The sequence below is a fragment of the Oxyura jamaicensis genome, chromosome 19, assembly GCF_011077185.1.
Source record: "Oxyura jamaicensis isolate SHBP4307 breed ruddy duck chromosome 19, BPBGC_Ojam_1.0, whole genome shotgun sequence".
Taxonomy (NCBI): Eukaryota; Metazoa; Chordata; class Aves; order Anseriformes; family Anatidae; genus Oxyura; species Oxyura jamaicensis.
In genome coordinates, this window is record NC_048911.1 from 3,922,392 (window position 1) to 3,947,528 (window position 25,137).

Here is a 25,137-nt window from a genome sequence, read left to right on the forward strand (position 1 = left end):
CAGGCAGAAGAAAAGTTTAAAACAAACAAAAAGAGTCCCAACAAGCAGAAGGGGGAAAAAAAAAAAAAAACTCGGGGTGCGCAGCAAGGAAACAAAGAATGTATTTGCCCTTTTGGCCAAGGGCACAAATGGGAGTTTTCTCAAAGCTCCTACTGCAAGTCAGGTCAGAGCACAAGTTTCATTTGTATTTGCTGCTCCTTGTCCCTCCCACATGGAGCAGCACTCAAGCCCCACCAGTGCTCCTGCCTCCAGAAATATGTGGGAAGCAGGGTATTTCTCCCCTGAATTCTAGGACAGGGTTGGAGTAAAATGTCAAATGTCATCAGGGCAAGGAAATACTCAAATTAAAGGACTGAAGTCAGCTCTGAGATTGCAACAGCATAGTTTCTCCCTCCAGATACTATGAACTAGAAGCAACACAAACCCCAGTGATTTTACAATAGGTTTAGAGTGATCTAAGTAATGATTTGCAGATAAGTTGAATTCCACTAAGTTGAGGAAATAAAATATCAACACTTCACCTCATCTGTCCTTTGCCTGGCCTCTTCTCTTCCACCTGCATTCTTACATTCATTTTCCCTCCCCAGCATCATCTTCACCCATTTCTGACTCATCTCTTCTGCCTCCCTTTCTTCCCCCTAAAGCATTATTCCTTGGCCTCTCTCCTGAAATCCAGGCCCCAATAATATTCCTCTTTTCAGCAGGAAACCAAATGCAGGCTTTAAACTGGCATCATACAAAGCTGCTGAAAACCTACCAGGCAGAACACCCAGAAGCAACATTTCCTTGGTCACCCATACTGAAAACGGCACAGCATTAAGTCTAATCTGCTGCTCATTGCTCACCAAAAATAGTTTCTGATGATGCAAGTCCCTGACAATTTTCTGAAGCTTCCTTTGTGGTAGCTCTGTGTGTTACGCATATCTCGGTTGCTCCTTTCTAAGGTGCACTCCATGCATAATTCTCAGTAAATATCCTCAGCATAAAAAACAGCACTGTTAGCCCTGATCCTTTTGTTAAGTCTTTGTCCTTCCCTAGTCACCCCCAGCACGTCCCTCACATGAAATCAACAGCAGCCTCTGCCAAACCCTCCCCTAAAAGTGCTCTCCATTGAATAAAGCTGACTTTGCCATGAGCAGTCAGTCGATACCCCTTACATCTGCTTTAACTAGAGAAGTATTCAAGAGAGAAGCGAAGAGCTACCCATGATGCTGCATACTTTCTTCCACAACTGAACTCCAAGGAAAGCAAAGCAACAGGAGCTGAACAGCCTTTCCCCAGCAGGCAGCCCACGACACACGTGGAAGCACGGCGGGCACTCACCTCTTTCTGCAGAAGGTTCCACTCCGTCTCGCTCACCAAGCGGTACCCGCTCGGAGACACGTAAGCGCTTTCTACCCCTTGTGTAACACTGGAAAGAAGCGAAGCAGTCTCTTCTTGCTCTGGCGTCATTGCTTTGATTGCTTTTTCCTGATCTTTGGTTAACATAAACCCACTTGGCATTTGCAGAGACCCAAGGGAAGCTGTATCAAAGTTCTCAGACACGGAATCTGCTCCAACAAGTGGTCCAAAATCTGACTCATCCAGATTTCCAGCAGATTTTGCTTTGTTGTTGTATCCTAAAGCTTTGGACTGTAAAGATCCAGATGTCCCCAGACTGTCTGTTGACTGTGCTCTCCGTAGTCCATCTTTAAACATATCATTTTCTGATTTATTGAAGGATTCACCAGAAGACAGAAGCAAGTCTGCGTCCAACGAATGGACTGAGCCATGGGTGCTATTTAAATGCACCTGGAATTGGAAAACAAGAAAAAGTTAAATACTCCATTCTAGGAGCACAGTACAAGGGGAATGCTGGACACCAAGTATAAGACATAGTAAAGGGAGGTGTAAGTTGGCTTCTGCAACATCTGATCACCAAACTTAAGACTGAAGAGAAAAGGATATAGAGCTGAAAGGTAGCAGCTGCAATTAAAAAAAAAAAGTCTTCTGTTAAGAGTGCTTTTGTAAGAATCTGTCTTCCTGCCAGCTCTTAGCAGGGACACAGTCACCTTACATCTTCCAGTATTTGAAACACGGCACTTCTTCCATTAAAGAGAAACACTTGCAATGTCACTTCTAGAACTATAATCAACAACAAAACACAGGTATTCCTCTTCCACATCTAAGTTCAGAAGTCTGTCCATGTGAAAATGAAAAGACTTAGCACCAACATAAAAGCGAGTGGAGAATGATGTATTTAAAATCTACTCTGTAGTGACAAGTGAGTATTTTTCTTCAATTTTTTCCTTCTACTTTGAGCGTCTGGTAAAATACTGCAAGAGGAAAGTATTTTCTTACGATACCTAAAATATTCTTTGCAAATAAAATAAAAAAATGAAAAGGCAAAAGGCTGGGATTAAACAGAAAGGCATCCTGGGGAAAGTCAATACCAAAAGCCACAGTAGCTGTCCTGTGACCTGTATAAGGAACATTAAGTCTCTTGATCTATTTTTGTTTGTTTGTAGCACTGAAAAAATAGAGCAAAAATGCTTTTTTTTTATTTTTTTTTTTTTTTTTTTTTTTTTAAGAAGCATGACTGTTTTCAAAATACCTTCCATTCTGGTGCACTTCTGCTTTGCCATTAGACACGTAAAGGACACTGAAAATAAATCTCTTGAGAAAAATACTGAATTCCAAAATAAGTCCAGCATGGACTAGTAGGCTGCTGGTACTTCCATGTGTTTATAATATTATGTATTTACTTTAAAATGTAAATATATGAGTTGAAATTCATGAAAAAAAGTCAAGAGAGTATGGACTTACATCAAATCGCATCATCAGACAACTGATTGATGATATAGTTAAATTGTTTTTTTTGTATTGCAAGCCACAAAGCCTATTAAATGCTCAGCAGCGAAGAGCTCAGAATTTAAATTAGGAGATTTAAGACATGACTGATAATACAATTTATTGCCACTTGTAAAACACTTTCTGTGCAGCTAAAAATGCCCTAAGAAGCAACAGAAAATAAATCCATAAATAGCAATCAAAAACAAATCCTAAATTACTTTGGAAACCATATCCTTACTCAAAATATAAGATTTCCCATTCTATATAATTCCTAGAATTAAATAAATGTAGTACTTAAGGGACTAAAATGTATCCCAAGAACTGGAGTTATAAAGAAAACATCAGAAGACAAAACCTTTGTTTGCCATCAGTTGTTCTTATTTACCAGTCTAGATAAAGAAATGTTAGTATTGAACACTGTATATGAAGTAGACAGAAACATATCCTTGGTGTATTCTAAAGGGTACCTCTGCTCCATTTAGATGTTACTGTTCTGAACATCCTTCTGCATTCTGAACTGTTACAAAGCACTGATGAACAGTAGACTCTGCAATACACACATTTTTTCCTCTTTAAAAAGGATAAATAAAGTGAACAAAGTATCAGTTCACACTGCAAATTCTCAAGTCTCTTGAGGCTTACACAAGCTTCTATAGTGCAAAACATAGTCTTTATTATTTTGTCCCTACTTTGACTTACAAAACCAAAACGGAACCTGTTAGGGTATCAGCTAAACAAGCAAAATACATTGGAAAAGGAGAAATAATTGCCCATTCTGGTAGTTCCAGCCTGTGTGCTCCTTGGACTTGTTTCTTCACAAATGAAAAGTTTAAGCAAATCTCAAATACAATTTCAGCTTGTCCCAGTGTATGATTTCCTACAACACCAAAACGGCTTGCTAACCGATGATATCCAGTAATACCAGCTTTTTTGGCTGTCTAACAAAGCTACTAATGTAGCTCGAGCAGCTTCAGTGAAAACTTGGTGCTAAGGCCCAGCTTTTGGCTTGGATAACAAAACAAAAAAGCTAATTTTTGGCTGCAGAACAGATGTGGTCAAAACCCTCAGTTTACACAGTTGGATACATCTTAAAACATATGCGTGCATGCACTCAATTCAAGAAGTAGGTTAACAAATTAGCTACAAAATGCTTGCTTACTGTTCAGATTTAATTGGTTTCATTCTGGAAATTCAGATTTTAATTCTGAATTTAATTAGAATTTAATTCTGAAAATGTGTCAGAAGATGGTTATAAACCCAGAGAGAATTTAACAGAAGTTAACAACCGGAATGCAAAAAGTAAATTACAGTTTTTAACAGCATCTCTGAGGGTTTTACAGTATTGTCTTCCAATCTCTATTTGAATTTATATATTCAAGTGCATCTCCAAAGGTTTTTCATTGCTTAATAAGAATAAGTGACAGAGAACAAAGTCACTACATTTGCATTTTTATTTGTAATCACACTGAGGAATGCACAAGTACTCGAAGTTGCTTTGAACTATTCAGTTGTTTTACCTCTTCATTAGAGAGCTGCGTAAGGGATTCCTCATGGGCTAGAGAACATGAAGCTTTCGTTTCATCATCTGAATCTTTTTGCTTCTGCTCCTTTCTCTTGCTAAGTCTCTGCTGATCATCATCTTCCTAGAAATCAATAGTCAATAGTGAATGCATATAAACAGGATTTAATTTTGCCACTGTAGTCATAACATCAGCTTTCATCATACACTAAACTACAAAGGAAGACAGCACCAGAAATATATTTTTTTTTTTTGCTAAAATCCCCTGTATTTGTCTCATAAGGGTTATTTTCATTAAAAATACTGACTTATTTTTCATGTTCAGTGTCCAACACACATTCTAGAAAAAAAATATCCAAAGAACATATTATCTAGATCAAAATTCTTATAGGAATTACCAAATAACTAACAATAAAAATAGCTGTTACATTGGCTATTGTATAAAACCTGAAAACATACGTGCGTCTAATGGCTGCGCTAATGGCCAGCATACAAGCACAAACCTTCAAGATAAATGTGAAAACAAGTGCTTTGATCACACCAAACAATGCAGTAATATGTACAAAAAGAATCAATTAAGGACCTCATAGAACACTAAGCCATAAAGCATGTACACAATCCCTTGCATCAGAGAATTCCAAATGAAGCTCAAATTTATGCCTGAACTAGGTTCTGTCTTAAATAAATAAAATAAACAACTAGAAGGAAGTAAATCTTGCTATCTTAACATCCTTAATATTGCAGGAAGAAACTGTCATCTGTGATGGAAAACTAGGTTAACTTCTTGATATTAATACCTTTTCACTTAACAACATTGGCAACATTACTTTTAAAGTTACTATAGGTAACAGTATTAAAATATTCACCTAAATGGAGAGTTTCTGTTACAACTGTCAGCTGTCATTTAAATGGAAAGCTTCTATTAAAGCTGACAGCTGTCATTTTTGGAAATATTAGTACACAAATAACTTCTGCCTCTAACGTGTGTTTTCTGTACCTTTCTGTACCATATTAGAGTTAGAGTTTTTTAATTTAAAAAATTAAAATAAGAAGAGGAAAGCAGCAAGTAACCTGATCCTTTTTTTTCAGTTCTTCAACTTGTCGAAGCTGCTCGGAGGTCAGAACAATTTCCATGCGCTGCATGTCTCTCATCAACAAACGCTGAGATTCCAAGAACTGGTCATTGGCTTTCTGCCACGTGTGTTTCAACTGGTTGTGCTGTTGCCGCTCTTGCTCTAAGAGATGGCAGACTATTCAAAAATAGAAAGAGTCATTCTGAACCAGCATTTTTTTAACCTGTCTTCTTAAGCAAGGCATTCTCACGAATAAAGGTAATTATTGTTCTAATCAAAAACAATATAGCTTTGTTCAACAACTACGCAGGATGAAATAAGACATTTTCTTAATTCCTAAATCTGGCTTGAGACTAGGAATGTATCACTGAAAACGCAAGATTTCCCAATTAAAAAACTAATATCTTAACTTCATTCGTGAGTTCTAATAGTTTTAGTGCTGGTTTTAAAAGACTGTCTTCTAAGCCCCTATTTATTTCAACAGAAGGTTCTGCTTTACATTCCTCTACAGTGATTCTGTGCTGCATTGGCACGGACGTAAATTCACACATCTGTTCCACCACCAGGCGTTCAGAATTGGCATACCTCAGAGAGATGTATCAATAGATTGCATTATGGAAGTAATGCTCATAATTCTACACAAATAAAAGACACTAGTAAAATCACTTTAGTAAGAATGAAGCTTGCATTACTATGAGAACCTAACACAAATTCAACTGCACAACAGCATCCCCAGAGAGACCAAGTGGATGTTATTTCTCTCCATCATAAGAGGACTCCAAAGTCAACTCTTTTATAAGCATTTCAGGGGCTTTCACATATAAACACACTGCTTCCTCTCTGTCCCATTTTTTTTCCCCCCAAATACAACTCAGATACAAGATCAGAAGAGAAGTAACAGCTATACTGTTTTTTTGTTTTTCACCTCCTTAGCATAGAAGAGTCAAAAGGATTATCAGCACATAGGTACCTTCATGCAGTTCTTTCCGCAACTTCTCTGCATCTTCTTGCAGAACTGATTTTTGCGTGTTGAGAACAGCCACGTACATCTCTAAGTCTGTCCTACATGACTTCTCAGCTTCCAAATAATGGTTCAGTTCTTTAACCTGAATAAAAAGAGGGAAATCCACCATCTCAGTGAAGCAACACTCTCAGGCATTTCCTTGTGTTAGAAGTCATCGTGTCACCTGTTTCAGTAACATACAGCTGCTGAAGACAGCAGTTTATTCCTAGAAATCAAAAGTATTCAACTATCAGTATGCAAGTAGCATGTGTATTTTTTTTTCCTGAATAAATCATTTACTTATAAAATTCCACAAAATGAAACATTTAAGTAACTTGATTAGAGTTTCCACAGATGGATCCCAACAGTGAGGTGATCCCACTGAGAGGTGGTAGAGAGACAAATAGCACAGAGTCATACAACGGTTTGGGTTGGAAGGGACCTTAAAGATTATCTAGTTCCAACCCCCGACGACTGTCGTGGACACCTTCACTAGAGCAGGTTGCCTAAAGCCCCATCCAGCCTGGCCTTGAGCACTTCTAAGGCTGGGGCATCCACAGTTTCTCTGGGCAGGCTATACCAGCACCTCACCACCCTCTGAGTAAAGGATTTACTCCTAATGCCTAATCTAAATCTACCCTCTTTCACTTTCAAGCCATTACCCCTTGTCCTATCTCTACATACCCTTGTAAGAAGTCCCTCTTCTGCTTTCTTGCCCCCTTTTGGTACAGGAAGGCCGCTGTAAGGCGTTCCCAGAGCCTTCTCTTCTCCAGGCTGAACAACCCTAATTCCCCCTGCCTGTCTCCATAGGAGAGCTGCTCCAGCCCTTTGATCATTTTCATGGCCTCATCTGGACTTGCTATAACAGGTCCCTGTCCTCCTTGTGCAGGTGGCCCCAGAGCAGGGTGCAGGGCTCCAGGTGGGGTCTCACAAGAGCAGAGCAGAGGGGGACAATCCCCTCCCTCGCCCCGCTGGCCATGCTGCTCGAGGTGCAGCCCAGGATATGGTTGGCTTTCTGGGCTGCAGGCATGCAGGCTCTGCATCTGGTGTGTGGTTTCACACTCCAAAGAAAGATGTGGAGAAAATTCAGAATAGAATAAAGATAGTAGTCAGAAAATATGACTATGAGGCAAGATTGGACGAAACCTCAGAAGAGAGAAAACTTAGGAATGGGCAGATAAAACAACAACCATTCAAACCCATGAAGACCTGCTGCAAAGAGAAAGGAAAATCTGTTTGGATGGGATGAAAAATAATTACAACAAGAAAGACTGAAGAAATATATTAGTTTGTTTTTTTTTTAATACATTAGTTTTTTTATAAATATATTAGTTTAAAAAAAAAATTAATTTAATTTAAATTAATTTAAAAAAAAAACAACAGCAAAGGTTAATAAAGAATTGAAACAAATGTCCCACAGAGACTGCAGAACCTCTGGTGAAAGCCTTTTAAGATAGGGTTACATAAACATCTGCCAAACATGATGCATGTAGAAACGGATCCCGTCTTGCAGCAGGGAATGGGCTGAAACATCTCTTTATAGTCTTATAGGATTTTATGGTTTTCTGAGTCAGGAATCACACTTTTTATATCAAAAGCAACAAAAACCTTCAGGCAATTCCTGACTGGCTACACAGAGTTGTTCATCATCTTCCTCAATGCAGTAGAGGAGCCACAGGCACTGACTCAAGAGTTCAATGAAGCCCTTCTGCTTTTATTTTCCACTAATGGTGGGGACAGCTTCTCCTGCCCTAGGACAGAAGTTTTCTGTCTGCAAGCCTTTGAAATGGAGAAGTCTGGAGAACAGCCTTTGGGAAGGGCAGAACAGGGGAGAAAAAAGAAAAAAAAAAAAAGGCAAAAAAAGCAGCATTGTTTCACCAATCCAGTTAAGTACCTGACACTGAAAAAATAACATGACTCAAAGCAGACCTGAGGGATTTCACCATGAGCAATGGAAAAGCCAACTGCACCGCTCATTCTGCACAACCTGCCAGTCCTCATACCAGTCTCATCATGCAAATCATGCAAATAAATGCCTTGTATTTTTATAGCACCATAGATTAAAGTACTTTAACAACTTCCTATGTCTGTGTTTAAACCCCTCCTTGCCATATACAAAACTGCAATGCTCTCTGTTTAGGTTGAAAAGGTGCTTGAAATAGGATTACTGGGAACTTCAGACAGGAGGAATAATGAAGTTGAATTGACCACAAGTAAGAATTAAGGCCTAAATGATTTTCTTTTGTAAGAATTATCATTTAAAGGGAAACTTCTTTGAAAAAAATCCCCCTATAAACTATAAGCATGGATAAACTCATTTTTCTCTTTTTTCAGGAGACATGTGCATGCATTTTACTCATCCTGTACAGCACCGTGCTCATGTTTTGAGAGCATGCAAGAAAAGAGACAGTTCCCATTTTGTCACCTTGGCAGCTTGGCAATGAAAATAAAATATTATTTGCATCAAGGGAACAAGCACAACTACCTGCAGAGCTAATATTCCTAGGCAACATTTCGGCCTCAAAATGTGACCTATTAAGCAATTTGCATAAAGAATCTATGAAGAAGGAAAAAGCTCAAGCATGGACTCCCAATCAGTCTAGTACAATTAATAGCGTTAAATGGATTACACCACTTCCTCAAATCACAGACAGACCTCCGAGGTGATGAGCACCTACTGGGATGACTTTCAATGAACACGATCCAGAAGACCACAAGGAAGGTGTTTGTTTGGATGTTTTAGAAACATCCAAATTGTAGGTAATTTTGCAATTTCAGCCTATTTGACTACAAAAATAAAAGTACTTGTCAGAGAAGACATTTTCACGCCTGTATACGACAATGCATTACATGCGACTATCTTAATGTGATGTAGATATTATTTACCACCACAGCTGATGAGAAGGCTCAATACAGGTTCTGAAGAATACAGGAACATTGGGTAAATCGCTTGTACTGATTTCTTATCAGCAAGATTTGGTATCCCTTTCTATGAATCTGAGCTTTGCTTAAAATTTAAGATACAAGAATTCTGGTGCTATTGCCTCAGCTTTATGCCCAGGGTTATAAGATGCAATATAGCAGATGCTAGGTGGTAGTAGATTAAAAAAAATCTGCCAAATGCAAATCTCTTGGGGGCTTTAAGCATGACAGTAATCTAAAGGCCAGGCTGTCAGAGAGGTGCAAAGCAGCTATTTTTCTAGAGCTTTTTTTTTTTCCCCATTTGCAAAGAGCTGAACTTTAGCAGTTATATCTAAGCAGAGATGACACACAAATATAAAACACCCCTGAAAACAGAAAGACAGAAAAACGTATACAGGTCAAAAACGTTACCTGCAAAACAGGAGGAAAGTATATGTTACAATATTTGCCATTATTTATCTGCATCAAACTAGTATGATGCAAGACACAAATCAGGACAGTTACAATTCCACCTCACCTTTGATGCTTCTAACTCTTTTATTTTTTCTTCAGCTTCTGTCAATTTCTCCTTTAGTGCTGCAATCTCTTTCTCCATAGGCATCACAACCGAACGAAGCTTCTCAGCATCTTCCTGAGCCTGAAATTAATGCAGTAAATTATGAATAACACATTATCATAGTTTTCACCACAATATTTTTCCATTGTGGGAGACATTTGGAGGAAGTTTCCATGACAGTAAAAACTGCTGACTAAACTTCCACTTTCAGCACTTGCCTTAATACTCGTTATTTAGTTCAGCTATCACCTCTATGACAACAGGCAGATATTATTCCCCTTCAGAGAACGCAACTAAATTTTGAATCCATGTATGGATTGGGCCATGAGTATCTGCTTTTAAATCTCAATACTCTCAAATCTTGGGGGACATGCATTTCAAAACGCGTATCATTTTCTGTTATTAAAGGCCTAGCTGTCCTGCAGCCTGCTGCCACACAGCTCACAATAAGAAGTGTACCACGAGAACTTGGTGAGTGACTGACCATTCATTTACTTATGCTGTTAAAAGGAAAAGGATCTGCACAGTAACACATAGAGCAGCTTTGTTCTGTTCTGGAAGATTGTTTTTCAGTTTAAAATTACTACTGATGTAGCATCAGTTTTTGGTGTTACTGTACTAGGTATTTCAAAACCACATACAGACCATCCATCAAAACCCGTGATATATTCAAGAAAACAGTTCTGCAAAGATCAAAGCCAGGTCAACAGATTGAGGAGATTGATGAGGGGCAATAGAGAAAGAACGAGGTTAAAATAGCAAGAATTAAAATGAGGAATAGCATCCAGTGTGCAGGCTTTCTTTCATGTATCCAGCAAAGCTTTTCAAAGTGAGAGCGACAGCTCCCACAGACTCCACAAGCAGAGCACTCGGGGAAGAAAAAAAAAAAAAAAAAGAGACTCAAATATTTACCGCAGTAAAATTCTTCATGCCAGGAAGATTTAAACCACCTGATTTGAGTTGGTTTTATGTATGGAGGCTGAGAATGCTCAGCTTTTCTCTGCCTTCTACTGGAGGAATTAAGGAAGGGACAGGGGGAAGGCAGAGAACCGTGTCCTAAAGCAGAGCCTCTTAAGGATGACGCTTCTCCTAGCCTGATCAAATGTGATAACTGATGGAAAAAATATTCATGTCTTGTTTTAAGTCTAGACTAGAACACAGGTTTCAGAGGCTACTCTGATTTTCATTTTCTTGTAAGCTTATGGACAACTGTATCCTAAACAAGGCTTTTAAGAAGAGCAGACAATGGAAATCTTTGACGTTTTAGAGATGAATTAAAATGAATACATAAAATACTATTGCAATATATAGCAATCTTATGAATGTTACCAGGCCCTTGGGGTCTAAAAAGCTACAAATAAAATTCTATAGGCAAAACAAAACTAAATTTCTTCATGTTTCTTTCACTTCTGCTATATTTTGTCACTGCCAGTTTGCTTGTCCAAGGCACACAAATAAAATCTGCGAGGAAAAGCAAGGGACATCACCTGACCCAGCGAATTCAATACTGGGGACATGTGACAGTGTCACACATACATACGTATCCTGTCACTAGCAGCCAGCAACTAACTCATCAGTCACATTTTTCGAACACATGGGAGCAGAAGTTCAACTTCAGTTTTTTTGTTTTGTTTTTAATATTTTATTTATCAGTTGTATATTCACTTGAAGCTACCTGTAGCAGGCTCACACAGGCTAAAGACAGCCCAACATTTTTAGGACTGCTGAATAAGCTTTTTCCTAATTACTCATGATAACTGCAGGAACATTTCATCACCAGTTCACACTGTTCAATGCTGAACAGTGAATATAGAGCAACAAACATGTCCATGGTGGAACCAACCAGTTTGGAGAAACAAAGTCCTCCTAAAACAAAATCAGACTGCTCAGCAGCAAGTAACTGGAAAGACAAAATTGTTTGTATCAAATTCCACGAGATAGAAAAAGTACTCAAGCTTTTACTTCTTTGTCCCTGCATCATATTGCAAATGCTTTCTTAAAAAAAACGGGGAAGGATTCACATAAAAGGTTACCGTGATACTAAGATAAATACTCCAAACAGCCTCTCTGTTAAGCAATAGGAGTGTTGCTTGGTCTGTCTGCTTTTGAAAGTCAGGTTTCAATGAAATATGCCATGTCATTATTTTTTAGTCCAAGTAACAACAGCACACACAGAGTTTAACCTACTTGGAGCATTCACTGTCTGAAGAGCTCAGTCTCATAAACCATGCTGTCACGTGGCAAGAGGTGTCACAGTATCACATTGCCTCTCTGAAAAGGAGCTATTCAGTCTCCTCCAGAAGTATCATCATTAAAACATCCACTTCCTTCTTTTTTCCTCCATAATTGACTGCCACAGACCTAGTTGTCACATATTATCACCCTGTATTTATTCATCGCCTGATGAAAACCAACCAATCAGAACCAAAACTGCCTCTACAATCAGTCCCCAACCCCTCCCCGGACCAGAGCAGCCTGCTGCCCCCCAGCCTGGCACAGAGGATCTGCAGACCACTGCATGAAGATGACCCCACAGACAGAACACCCTAAAAAGGAGCCCAAGCCAACACCCCAAGCATCACATCATTCATCTGGCAGCTCAACAAAGCGATCTTGCACGCCCTTTACTGTTACTCCAACCAACATTTTCAGCTGGAGAAATCTCAGGCAAGTAGCATACCTGACTGCTCCCTACAGGGACAAATTGAGAATCTCTCCTTCAAGTAGGACTAAGCATTTACGTTCGTCTAAGTTTATTCCACTGTTATCACGAACCATTAAAGCAGCTTGTTGGACATCAGACTTTATGGCCAACTCTGCCACAGAAATCATATTACCCTCCCGTTCCTATCTCCCCTATTTTGCCCAACAAACACTTTGGGACAGGTCTGTTCCTTCTCACTCGCTCGGTGCACAAAGCACCTGTTTGTTCCGCAGACTTCTGCTGCTCCCAGGGTGACAGAGCTGTACCAAGAAGGGCCTTTAGAGTCATCACCTCTCCAACAACAAGACCAGCCCCTTGCCTGGATGGAAAGTGAGGTCTGAGCAAAATAGACTAGCCAAAGCTTGTCAGCGTGCAGGATGCCTCCCTGCTGAGCCATGTTCCAGATGGAGCCCTGTCACTGCTGAGCACAGAGCTTGATGGAAGCACACACTGCTATGGCCAGACCTCTTCCAGCTCCTGTGCTACCTGAAAGAGCCTACTTGGAATCACGAAGCAACAGGAAGAAAGATTTTTATCAATCAGTAATCCATTTTCTCAAAGATTAATCACCAGGTAGGCACATTAGCATTAGAGAATGGTATTTACTTTTTCTGAGTTGGGAACGGAGATCTATAGAACATACACAAAGTTTTCAGCACAGATTTCCTAGAAATTGTTGCTTTATCATAAAAAACACAAAATACCTAGGTTTCCTCCAGACATTCGGCAATTTGCAGCTTGAAATATATTTACATGGTAAAGCAGAACAGCTGCTTCCAGACAACAGCCTGTGCTCCACCAGACACGCTCTTTCTGACAAGGAGACGCTCAAGAATGCCAAATGCCAAGTTTGCAGACTTGACTTGGAGACTGCCTGCAAAGCAGTCACAACCTAGTAAATACAGCTCAAATTAGACCTTTATCAAAACATTACCCACCTGACCTGAGCGCTTCCAAACCAGGATGAAAACCAAGCACATTGCAAGCCTGATAACCTGAAATCACACATCAAATCTGTACATTCGACCGAATAAATAAGCTTTAAATTCAAAGAGATATTTTCAGAATTTGGAGCAACATTTGTTATCTACCCTTTATCTCCTTAAGGGGAAAAACATGCAGACAACAAGCATAACCTTTAGCAAGTACGTGGGTGCAGTATTGAATTTCATAGATTCTTTTTGTGTTTTTAAAATGGATTTTATAGCCAAACTGAACACAGCTTAACTGAGAAATTACCAAGTCAAGAGAGCCAACAAGGCTGGTGTCCTGGACTGAAACACAACACTTGTGACCTTGTCTCTGCTCTGTCCATTCTTCTCACCTCACATTGCCAGTGCTAGACAGTGGTGTTGTTTTCTGCTAGTTTTAAGAACGGTTGTATTTAATATGCTGGTATAGGGCCTATTTACAACACAGAGCAACATTTTTTTAATTTTTGTGATGTTTGGAGATTCCTTGGAACTGAAGATGAAATTACTAAAAAGAACTCTTTACGAGTTCATGTCTTAGAATAAAATAAATCCATCTTTATAACGTAGAGTATAAGGACAGAGGATAAATACTGCCCCACTGGATGGCAATACCATTTTGCATGAGGAATTGATTGCAAGTATTCAAACAGTACATCCAAATGATCGAGAAAATTAATCCTTCCTCACTGACTGCTGTGGCATGAATATTCATTATTTTGCTAGCCAAACACAGCTTTCTGGGGGCTTGGGATTTGCTTGTTTGTTATTAGGTGAAATTGAACATCCTTTTCCTGATTTTGATCTAATTCTTAGTCTCCTTGAGGAAAAACCTCACAGGTTTAATGAGAAAGAAGATTAAAAACCCCATGCAAAGCAGTTTAAGCAATTATTTCAAGCTGCACTCTGAAGACCAGCTTTCCCCCTCCCCCTCCTATTACATAAAGTATATGTTTCTCTACAGGCTTATAAACCTTTCCAAGCTCATATTAATCACAGATTAATAAGCCAATCACCTTTTCCTTCAGGATCACAAGAAACACTGATACCACCGTTGACGAAGTACAGCTGAAATCACAATTTATCTGCTGTCCTTAACTTTTCATTGCTAACTGGCTCACAGCAAAGGTACTGAGCCTAGGTGAGCTGCTCTGCCACCTGAGCAACTTGCAGCTCTGTTACATGATCACCACGCCAGCTAGGAAAAAAAAAAAAAAAAGAGAACTTGCTGAGGTTTTAGTTACTAGAAGACTTTCAGTGGAGAGATTATTTTCTGAAAGTTCGTACTGGCAGTTTGTTGGTAATGCACTGACAGGACTTCTACACTATGAGCTCTGCATTTTCTGGGTTTGTTGGGAAGGGACCCACCACAGTGATCGAATTCCTCCAGCTTTAATCAAAATCTTTTTTATCCTATTAGGACTAAAACCCTCTCTAAAAAAGGTGATGTCTTTAAAACTCCAGCAGCAGTAATTCTATAGATGACAGTATATTTGATGATATAGATGACAGTATAGAACAATGTCAAATGGGCTTTACTCAGACTTCCACCTTTGTAAATCAAGGACTACCTGAAGTGTCACTGAATAGCAAACATCCAATAAAAACGAGCAATATTCAAGAACCTCTTTTATAATTCTCAGAAAAGAAATTCCATTTTGAAACACTAATACTTATTGCTTGTTACTATATAGTAGGACTCGGTAACGTATTTGGAAGGTTTGTGATATTCAATACTCCACTTCTGCTGGCAGCAGGCAGAAACATGGAAATGCAGTGATGTGGGACATTATCAGATGTTATACTATTCTTCATCCAACACAAGACTATTTATTGCATTTTTAAAAGATCTTAGAATACCTTAAAGACTACTGTGAGCATGCTGAGAAGACAAGTTCACTTAAACACGAGTTGTTAATAGTACGATATATACAAAGATTCAAAACCTATCTATTTGGACCAGTTCATTCTCCTTCCTGCCTGAATGAGAGCAAATAGATTAAATCTTCAAATGCAACAAGAAAATCCAAACTCACCCCAAGGCACCTCAACTTACTTCCATGATCTGTTCAAAGTCAAAGATCTTTGAACAACAGCAACAAAACCTTTCCAAACTCCAGGGCAATTACCTTTCACCATCTAAGGCCTATTGTTTTTACGACATCAAGGTTCAGTATTTTCTAGGAAAACAGCAGAATGGTGTTGCACAAACAGGGCTAACCTCCTAACAAAGGCCAAAGACATTTTAGAAATAGTGCCCGTTAAAAACCTCAGAAGTAATCAGATCTGAGAGAAAGAACAAAGGTGCAGAAAGTAAACAAAGCTTTACAAATCTGCAGTCACTCCAGAAATACCTAAGGGAGGCTTTATTTGAATTGACATAACACCAAAAGATTTCACAAGGCCTCTTGCATTTACCAACTGAAGACCAAACCTTACCATCTTCTCAAGCTGAACCATCTTACTGAATCTACATAACCAGATACAACACCTCTACAGATTCAAAAGCAAGATCGGGTCATGATGACTTCCACGAACAAAGAGCTTAAAGTTGGCAGAACTGGGCTGTGTGTACTTACGGGGAATTATAGCACGGTGTAGGAATGAACCCATGCATAACACAAATACATCTTCAAACTGTAACTGAAGAGCTAGATTTCAACATACCTTTTTCATTTCGTTTTCTAGATTTTCCTCCTCTTGGCCTTCAGACAGACGCCTTCTTAACTCTGCTATTTCCCGTTCCACATTTTCTCGATACTGATTCCACTGAGCTCGTTCCTGCTCCAACCTGTGATGATACTGGAGCTCATAGTCACGAACGGTCTCTATAAAACAGCATTTCCAAAACTCACTTTCAATGCAAGATGCAAACAACATAGCTTTATGAACTCCATCTCCAACCAGCCAATGATTTATCATAGTTGACCAAAAGTAGGACAACAGTTAAGTCTTCCCCTCTCTTCCCTTTGACTCTTACCCCAGAAAACAACTACATAAGCAGAAGATCCTAAGGAACTACATTTCAGTTTGGACCATTGCTAGAATACAAACAAACCAGCCCCCCAAACTGTACAGTCCCTAATTTCAAAACAGCATACACATCTAACATCCTACTTAGCAACATGTTTTGCACCTTTAAGCACATTATCCAGACAAACTACTAGAACCCCATTTCTTCACTCTAAAATGCAACTATTACTACCCTTCAGGTAAGGAGCCGTCTTTGTTTACATATGTACAGCAGCTGCCACAAGAAAGCCTTGATCTAGATTCATGTAGACCATAAAAAGAAATTTTTCAACTCAATATGCATGAAGGTTTGTGTTCTCTTGGGGAAAAGCATTATCTGGTGATGGAAAAAGTGCCTACAGCCAACAGACTGTAGACTCAGGTTATTATGATCTTGTTTGTGAACCTTGAAGAAAACAGCTAGTTATGGCAACCATCTGGCCCCAGTTTACATCCTTTATTTTATTCCTTGAATATAGTTTGTCTCAGAAATGAGAACAGCTGTGCAACATGCAAAGATAATACAGAATAGCTCAGAAGCATGTAGAAAAGAAAACACACACACAAAAAAAAACACGAAGACCTACAGCTGAAAAACAGCAGCACATGCAGTAAGTAGCCTGGGGAAAAGTCCAGGGACACTCAGCTGTCTGACAGCAGAACTGTGTTTACCCAGGAGAGAAGAGAATCATGCTGGCAGCCTAAAGCTGTTTTCAGACTTGCCAAATCACATGTATTATACTTATCTTCATGAAGGATGAAGTATCACATTCCTAGTTCCTCATAAATGTTTTGTATATATGTGGAAGTTCCCACTGCCATGATTCCTTCTAACTTCTACCTCCATATTACCAGAAAAGAACAACCAAGCTCCTTTTGACAAGCCTAGAAATTATGCTTGATCTGTTTTGCTAGCTTGATCTAGCTCAGTTTTGCCAAGCTATGAAGACCAACTCTCCATACTCTGTGCAAGAGCATACATCAGTCACTGAATGCGTGCTAAAGAGGTGTCTGATCTCAGTGGCAGCAGCTTGTCAGGTTGTTACCTTTCATTACGGCTTGCAGTGAGGCCACTTCTTCTTGCCACTGTCTCTTCACCTCATCGATAGCTTCCTGTTTTGTATTCTCAGATACAGTGGCTATAGCTTTGATGTTCTCCATTTCAGCATGAGCTTCCATCAGCTGTGTCCGCAATTGTCCCAGATCATCTTGGGCTGCTTGAAGCACTGCATTTTGTCTTTTCAGGTCCTCTGAAACAAAGTATTATTTCCATTTAGCTTGATTAATAAATTCAATCTGAAGAATATCCACAGTTGCTATGACAAAGAGCAGTGCTCTAACAAGGGCAGGGAGGGAAGCGCTGATATTAAAGCATCTACCTATAACAACTGAACAAAAGTTAGCAGGTATCTTTAGGGAACATTATTTAATTCATTTTCCCTTGTCTTTTATTTGACTTTTATTTGAAAAGTAACTCTTTTTTTTGCTGATGAAGCCACAAATCAGACAGCGTAGATGTAACCTATGAGTGAACATGCCTGGTGAAGGTGAACTGTGCTTTTAATTAGTTCAGTATTATTTAATTCATTCTGGTAATGAATCTGGAAATGGTAAGACCAACAGACAAGAAGACAGTTCTTCCCCATTTTTGGCACCAACTTGCCAAAGTTGTAAACACTACCTGGAGCCCGTATATGAAAACTAAGCTGCCAAATTTGCTCTTTATTGTGCCTGTTTCCACTAGAAAAAGAGATAAATTCAACTGAATGTCCGCTACTTCCCTAACTTTTGCAACCAGAAACAGAGATTAAACTAATTTCATACCATCCTCTTGAGGTTTCAGTTAATCTGAAGCAAAAACTCTAAATGCTACATATTATACAATTCATTCTAAAAGTACTAACAGAGAATATAGTTTTATGCCCATGTAGCCTATTTCAACGGCAATAACTTTTAGCAGAAACATCTGGCCAGCATACAAAAACAACAAGCTATATCCATTAATCAAGCCGGATGCCCAAGACCTTCCTACTTGATGAAGAATATGAAACTCTAAGCTAATTGAGTACTAAAAAGGACATTAATCCTTGTATTAAAACAACAACAAACACCACAAAATCCTGTACCATTTATGTTATTTAGTTCCAAAATGACAGTGTTAAAGATAGTCTGCCACTGTCCCACATGTATTTTTAGGAAAGGGTCTCAGAGAACAAAGAGGGGGGAAAAAAGCTTTGGTGGAGGGGGGAAGGGGAAGAGTAATTGCTTGTATATTCTTCTCTGGTATCCTTTCACTCTGGTACATATGAAAGTTGTTTTTTTTTTCCCCATCATGATTTATTTTCTATTTTTTGACTGTTTGGAGAAGAGAGAAGTACTGCTGATCTCATCAGCAGCGTCTTGTATCTCAAATTTCCTTTCATCCAGCTGCTAGAAACACAAAGAAACAGGCCTTCTGTATGATCTGATCTTCATTATGCCTGTTGTATTTCTGCTCTCATAAGCTAATACAAGCAGCTGCAGTCCTAATGCATTATTTTTTGGGTTTGCTTTCATATGTTAAGAACAGAAAATCATCAGAATTAGAAGCAAACCAATTTGGCTCTCAGAACAGCAACTATCAGTACTCTCCAAGTCTTCATTGGATATTTGAGCTCATATGGTTCAAATTTTCCTACAGAGTGCTATTGAAATAAATGCCCTTGGCTAGTATTAATTTTTTTACAATGTTTTTCTGCTTACATTCTAGCTCAGATTGAAAAGTAAGACAAATTAATACTATATGAAAGAAGCTAGCCACAAAGTATGAAAAGCACATAATCTAGACTACGTTTTTCCACTTGCCACTTCAACTGCTGTTCAGAAAGAATGAGCACACTGACTATAGAGTTAGTATTAAGTTCAGGGCTGGTATTTCTGGATGTACAACAAGTTGCTCTGCTGACTCCTGTCTGTACAGCCAAATTTTTAAACTCATTCCAAAAATTTGTTCTTGTAAGCTAAAGAGTTACTCTTTGAATTTTACTCCCTATGCATCTCTTACATTCTTACTATAACTATAATATACTAACTTACTTACTATACTAACTTACTATAATACGACTACTGTCACTTTTTCATTTTTGGCAAATCAAAACCAATGTGTTATCTCACAACGGATATGTAACCAATTATCCCAGTATTGGAAGAAAACTCTTAAATCCTAACTAGGATTATCCTTAACCAGAGAAAAAAAAACGTATGGGGTGTGCATGGGCAAATGGGGTAGTAGTTGGCATTACAGAAGTTTTTCTTCATATAGGGTTTATGTGCAGCTAAAGTTAAATTAAACTTTCAAACAATCCAGAAAATAGAGAACTTACCTTCCTTAGCCAAGTACAGCTCCTTAAATTTTGCTCTCTTTTGATTAAATTCTTGCTCGAGCTGCTGCTTTGTGCGCTGAAATTCTGCATTGACCTTTTCCAATTCTGCCACCCGTTGTAGAAGAGCAACTAAAAATAAAACAAGATAAGGTACGTCACTAACAATTAAGGCATCCCATTCTGCAACTTAGAGGTTTGAGGCTTTTGCTTTTTAAAGTATTAATTAGTTCAACTGTTGCTCCACGATACATCAGAACAACTAGTGAGAGTCCTTTAAGCACGGAGGGAAGATAAGTTCTCTTAGACTGCAGCATCAATAGGTAGCTCCTCAGCTAGGTGTGCATGTGGCATGGAATCCTACAGAAAACAATTCCCCCAAAGAAAATCATACTTCTGTAAATACATTGAAGGAACAAATTGGAAAAAAAAAAATAATTAAAAAATCAGTGCCAGAATGATCTCTATTAGTACTTCTTTCCAAACCATTGAGAATTTAGCCACCATGCATAGGAACAGCACGTGAAGGCTGAGCATCGAAACACCAAGTTCTCAAAGGCTGAGGTTGAAGAAAACTCAATGACAGCCGCTGAGCTAACAACTACAAAGAAAAATCATAAGCTAAAACACGATGCCTTGATGTCTCCTGCTTTCAGTTCTGCACTTCCACTAACAGTTTTTTCAGTCTACATTCAGCCAAACTGCCAGACAACCGCAATCTATAGAGAAATAACTCATCATCATATCAAATTCTTCTCGTTTCCAGAAGATAAAAATCCTTAAGTGAGCACATACATCTCAGTATTTTCCAGTATTTACCACATTAGCTGATGACCTGGTGGTATGGCGAACAAAGGGAATACTGTTAAGTCCACAAGGCACTAAAGACTGTTAAAACATGATCATCACTACGATGCATGACACTATAAAGATCCCACAGAGTAAGAAGCACAAGCACCATCCCTGTAATACTGACCATGTGCAATATTAACTACTTCACACCCCAAGAAGTACAGGTCTGCTTTAGGTGCCAGAGGGTTTCCTACTGCACACCTCAGAATTCAAATTCAAAGGCAGATGAGCTCAAACAAAACCCACTTCCATGCTGCAATGCACCGAGCAAACAACGTTCCTCTAAGCAATCTTGTATCTGTTCTGCAAAAGCATTTTATGGACGTATTCCAACTCCGTCTGGTAGAAAAGCTGAATCACTTTGTTTCAGTTATAGTCCCTACACAGCACAGACTAGATACACAAAATATTGATCCATCAGAAGCGCTTACATAGCCCACCCAAAACACCACTAAAAGCAAGTAGGGAAAATGTAGTATGACGGCCACAACTTCAGCAGCAGCAAAGGACTCGCAAAGCAGTGGAAGCAGATCTACAGCTTACAATGGTAAAATGCTGGGTGATGAACGCCATTGAGGCTGTGAGTTATATTTATTTTTAGTACCAGATGACTTAGAGTAACTGCAGACATGAACAAAAGGATCTTTTAAAAGCACTGGTATGTTTTACTGATTGCTGTTTATGAGGTCCTATGGTATTATAAAATGCAGCACTTAAGTTATCTGTTCATCTCCATGCTGGATAAAAGGTATCTGTAGCTACAGAACCAAAGAAATTGTAGTTTTGCTTTTTCAATTGAACTTTAACAGACATCAGCTCTCCTGGCCACCCTCTCTTATTTGGATTCTGCAAGGCAAACTGCACAGGGGTATACTCTCCAGAACACAACAGAAACCTGCAGCAAGGACAGCTCACTGAGAGGAAAGCTTCAAAGGCACTCGGAAAGTGGCTGGATCAAAACCAGGACAGAAACAGCACACATGGAGCCAGGCCTAGGCTTGAAAGCACTTCCCAAGGCTAAAGAGCTGCCTTCGATCTCTTGCTGAAGGGTAAGCATACACTTCCATTCACTGCTGGCTTGAGAGAAATCGATGCTGCAAGCCAAGGCAGCCGGGCAGCAGGGCTGGAGGCGCCTGGTGGAGCCTCCACAGCCACCATGCCGCTGCCTCAGAGCAGGGACAGGCCAGGCTCAGAGGAGGTGGTTCTGGTGCCATGGCTTCAGCTCTTGAAGGGATGTGGTAACAGGCTCTAAAGCCTAGGGGATGCTGGCTTATGCCATGGCCAGGCAGGTGCCCAAAGCCATACACACAAGTTGCAAAGGAAGCAAAAAAGGACCTAGGCATCACTCACCGTATGACTGCCATTTTGAAGACCTCACAACAGTGGCTGTGCTACTGCTCCCATCAGAAAGCAAACTTCAGCTATGCAAAGCAAGCAAATTGCATTTCTTCTGAAGAGGAGACTTGCTTCTGCCGAGGAAGAAGGGCAGAGGACACTGCAAGAGCGGACACTTTATGCTGAGGCAACAAGAGGTTCGGCCTTCCTAAACCCTCCCGCCCAAGCAGAGAGGGGTGGCAGAGTCACCAAGCAGGAAATGGAAATGAAACTTCAAGTGTTTTTGTTTTTACAGAGTGGCCTTTTTCTCCAGCCTGCCAGTTGCATGTAAAAAGAAAAAAGTGAATAACCCAGCACAACAGCGCTCTGGCTGCTGCCAGGCCAGCTGTAGGCCCTGGGTAGAGCAAATGGTGACACATGAGAACTGCAGGCCACGCATCGGCACAACTGGGTGTTAGCATTATTGCTTTCATTAATATAATAGGCTCAAAGTGTTTTTACCACCCGTACGAGGTATGTTTAGGACAGATCCTGGCATTCCACGCACAGAAGAGGAGTTTCCCCATACCAGCATTATCCACATTTCATTAACACAAGACACATGCACCTGAAGAAAATATATCATATTATATATCAACCCCCAGAAATGCATGTGTAAAAAGAAAAGCAGATTATTTTTAAGACATCATAACAACTACCTTCTTTCTACTAAGTGTAAATGGTTATATTTTCACAAAAAGATTGTATTTTCAGTGGATATGGTTTGTACGACAGCAATACAGACGCTCCACTTTCTAGAATGAACCCAAATTCAAACTGCCAGCTGCAGGTAACCGCAGGCTACATTACACGGATTAAAGTCTGCCTGGAAAAGCACTGAAGTCACTGGCGGGAAACAGACATTCAGAGATTTTCAATTAGATCACTGTCATTTATAGCTGAAGTCTTGCTCTGAAGTTAGGCCCAATAGGCCCAAATCACCTCAGTTCTGTGAAAGAGCTGAGAAAGAAAAGTTTTGATTTGCCATCATAGGCTGATTTGGTTAAAGATGACCAAAAACCCCAAACCATCAAAACCCATTCATTTTTGAATGACAGCGTTCATGAATTTGCCGGAGTCACTGTGCCCATGCTCCCATTTCCCACACAGAGAGGCAGCCACCAGTGGTTGAGGACATCGATGAAGCACACAGCGAACAGCTCTACAACAGGAGCCACCATCACACACCAGCCCGCGGGAGGCAGGGAGCACGCTGTATCCCCTAAGAGAGGCAGTACGGGAGGCCTAACTCCCCAGTTTGGGTCCTAACTCATGAAGAAGCAAACAAAAACCCTACAGACCCACTTGGTAACTCATAAAAGAGCACTGAGAAGAGTTTAAACTAAAATTGATAGGCCAAACTGAAAATGAAGCAAGCAAACAAGAAGTCACTTCGGCCAACCATTAGCTGCAAATAAGGTGTTTTTCAGTGTATCGGGGACTACTGACGGCAGTCAGACATGCCAAGGGAATTAACATTCTTGTTTCTAATGTACTACATGGATGTCACATAGGTATGTCATGTCAGAAGCAGGGATCACCATCTACCTGTTTAACATTATAAGACACACTGCATGCTATTACGTGGCTTAAGCAGGTAGAATAACTCAAAAGAAGGGCAGCAAAATCCACTTACGAGTGGAGTCATCCATTTACAAGAAGACTATGAGACCATTGGAGTACGTAACAAGAAATTACAGGGAAAAAAAGACCGAACTTTCTCTAAAACCAACACACTGCAAGGTTTCAACTTAAGGCAAACACACGAACAAGCACACACATCTTGTATGTGACTAGTTACTTAAACGCTGCTTCACAGATCAGCTCCCAAAAGGATTAAATTTTATCTATGACAGTTTCCAGTTATGCAAACATGTAGTGACCATTCCTGAATTAAGACAGACAAAGCCGATTATCGCCAAGTTTATTTTTGAGTACTAAGTCTATTTATAAAATTAATACCACAAACCTTTCCACTTGATATTTAGAATGTCAAACATGACATCAAGAGTTCATTCCTACAGCTGAAATCTGAAAAACAGATCAGAAACAAACTACTTGCCTCCAAAATATTTGCTAGACATAAGTCACTCGTGTCACTTTCCACCTCTTCCTTTTCCTGTTATGATTGGGCAGCCATATCTTTTTATTTTTTCCATACCTCTGTCTCAAGCATTTTTTTCTTCATGCTTAGTTCCTAATAGCCCTAATTTTTATCCACCACGATGTCATACTGGAGCCACATTTACATTGTTATATAAATTTGCAGTCTAAAAGTCTGCTACCAGTACATGGATTTTGACTGCAAATAGCTTTTCTTATTTTCTTTAAAGATTTGATTAAAACAAACAACTTGCAAAACATACTCCAAAGAATGCAGTTGTCTGGTAAGTGGCACCCGAAAGTAGGTTTTTTTTAGCAAGCGAGTTGAACAGAAATAATTCCTGATTTATAAAATTGAAGTGGTGTTCTTTTCAAGGAGCCAAGTTTTCCTTTACACACTTGAGCAGCAGCACACCAAACTGAAGGGGAAAATAAAGGGGGTGGGGAGTGGTGTAGAAGGAAGAAAATTATTTGCTTTCCCAAACCTGCATTTGTAAGCATCAAGCATTTAATTTACAGCTTCTGGACAAATGTCTAAGATTTAGTGGTCAGCATACACTTTTTTAGTTTTATTTAAGGACAAAGAGCTCATTTTCAGAGGCAACAAAACCCTTTGCATTGTCACAGATCTCCTTTCCCAAGTACTTCACTGCACGCAGTGGTGACAGCCAGGCTCCAGAAAGAGAAGGAAAGACGGCCATCCTGCAGCTCTGCTATGGGAGACGCGCTGCTGCTTGCCAGTATCATTACCAGCAATTCTGCAGAAGTAACTTTTAGGCAGTTCCCTATTTTGGGCACTGTGGCTTTCAGAGACCTTGTTACATCTGCCCAACAACTTATAGTTTATGGTACAGCTG

The 25,137-nt window shown here is 39.6% G+C and overlaps 1 protein-coding gene across 1 annotated transcript in view; it reads right to left on the reverse strand.

Moving 5' to 3' along the window:
• RABEP1 (rabaptin, RAB GTPase binding effector protein 1) overlaps window positions 1–25,137 on the reverse strand; it is a 56,407-nt gene that overhangs the window by 13,194 nt on the left and 18,076 nt on the right. Inside the window, exons 2-9 of the mRNA XM_035342837.1 lie at window positions 19,955–20,083; window positions 17,639–17,842; window positions 16,248–16,408; window positions 9,867–9,986; window positions 6,395–6,530; window positions 5,423–5,601; window positions 4,350–4,475; window positions 1,324–1,791 (exon numbers count right to left, since the gene is read on the reverse strand). Of these exons, the coding sequence (XP_035198728.1) occupies window positions 1,324–1,791; window positions 4,350–4,475; window positions 5,423–5,601; window positions 6,395–6,530; window positions 9,867–9,986; window positions 16,248–16,408; window positions 17,639–17,842; window positions 19,955–20,083 (1,523 nt within the window). The remainder of the gene's footprint in view (window positions 1–1,323; window positions 1,792–4,349; window positions 4,476–5,422; window positions 5,602–6,394; window positions 6,531–9,866; window positions 9,987–16,247; window positions 16,409–17,638; window positions 17,843–19,954; window positions 20,084–25,137) is intronic.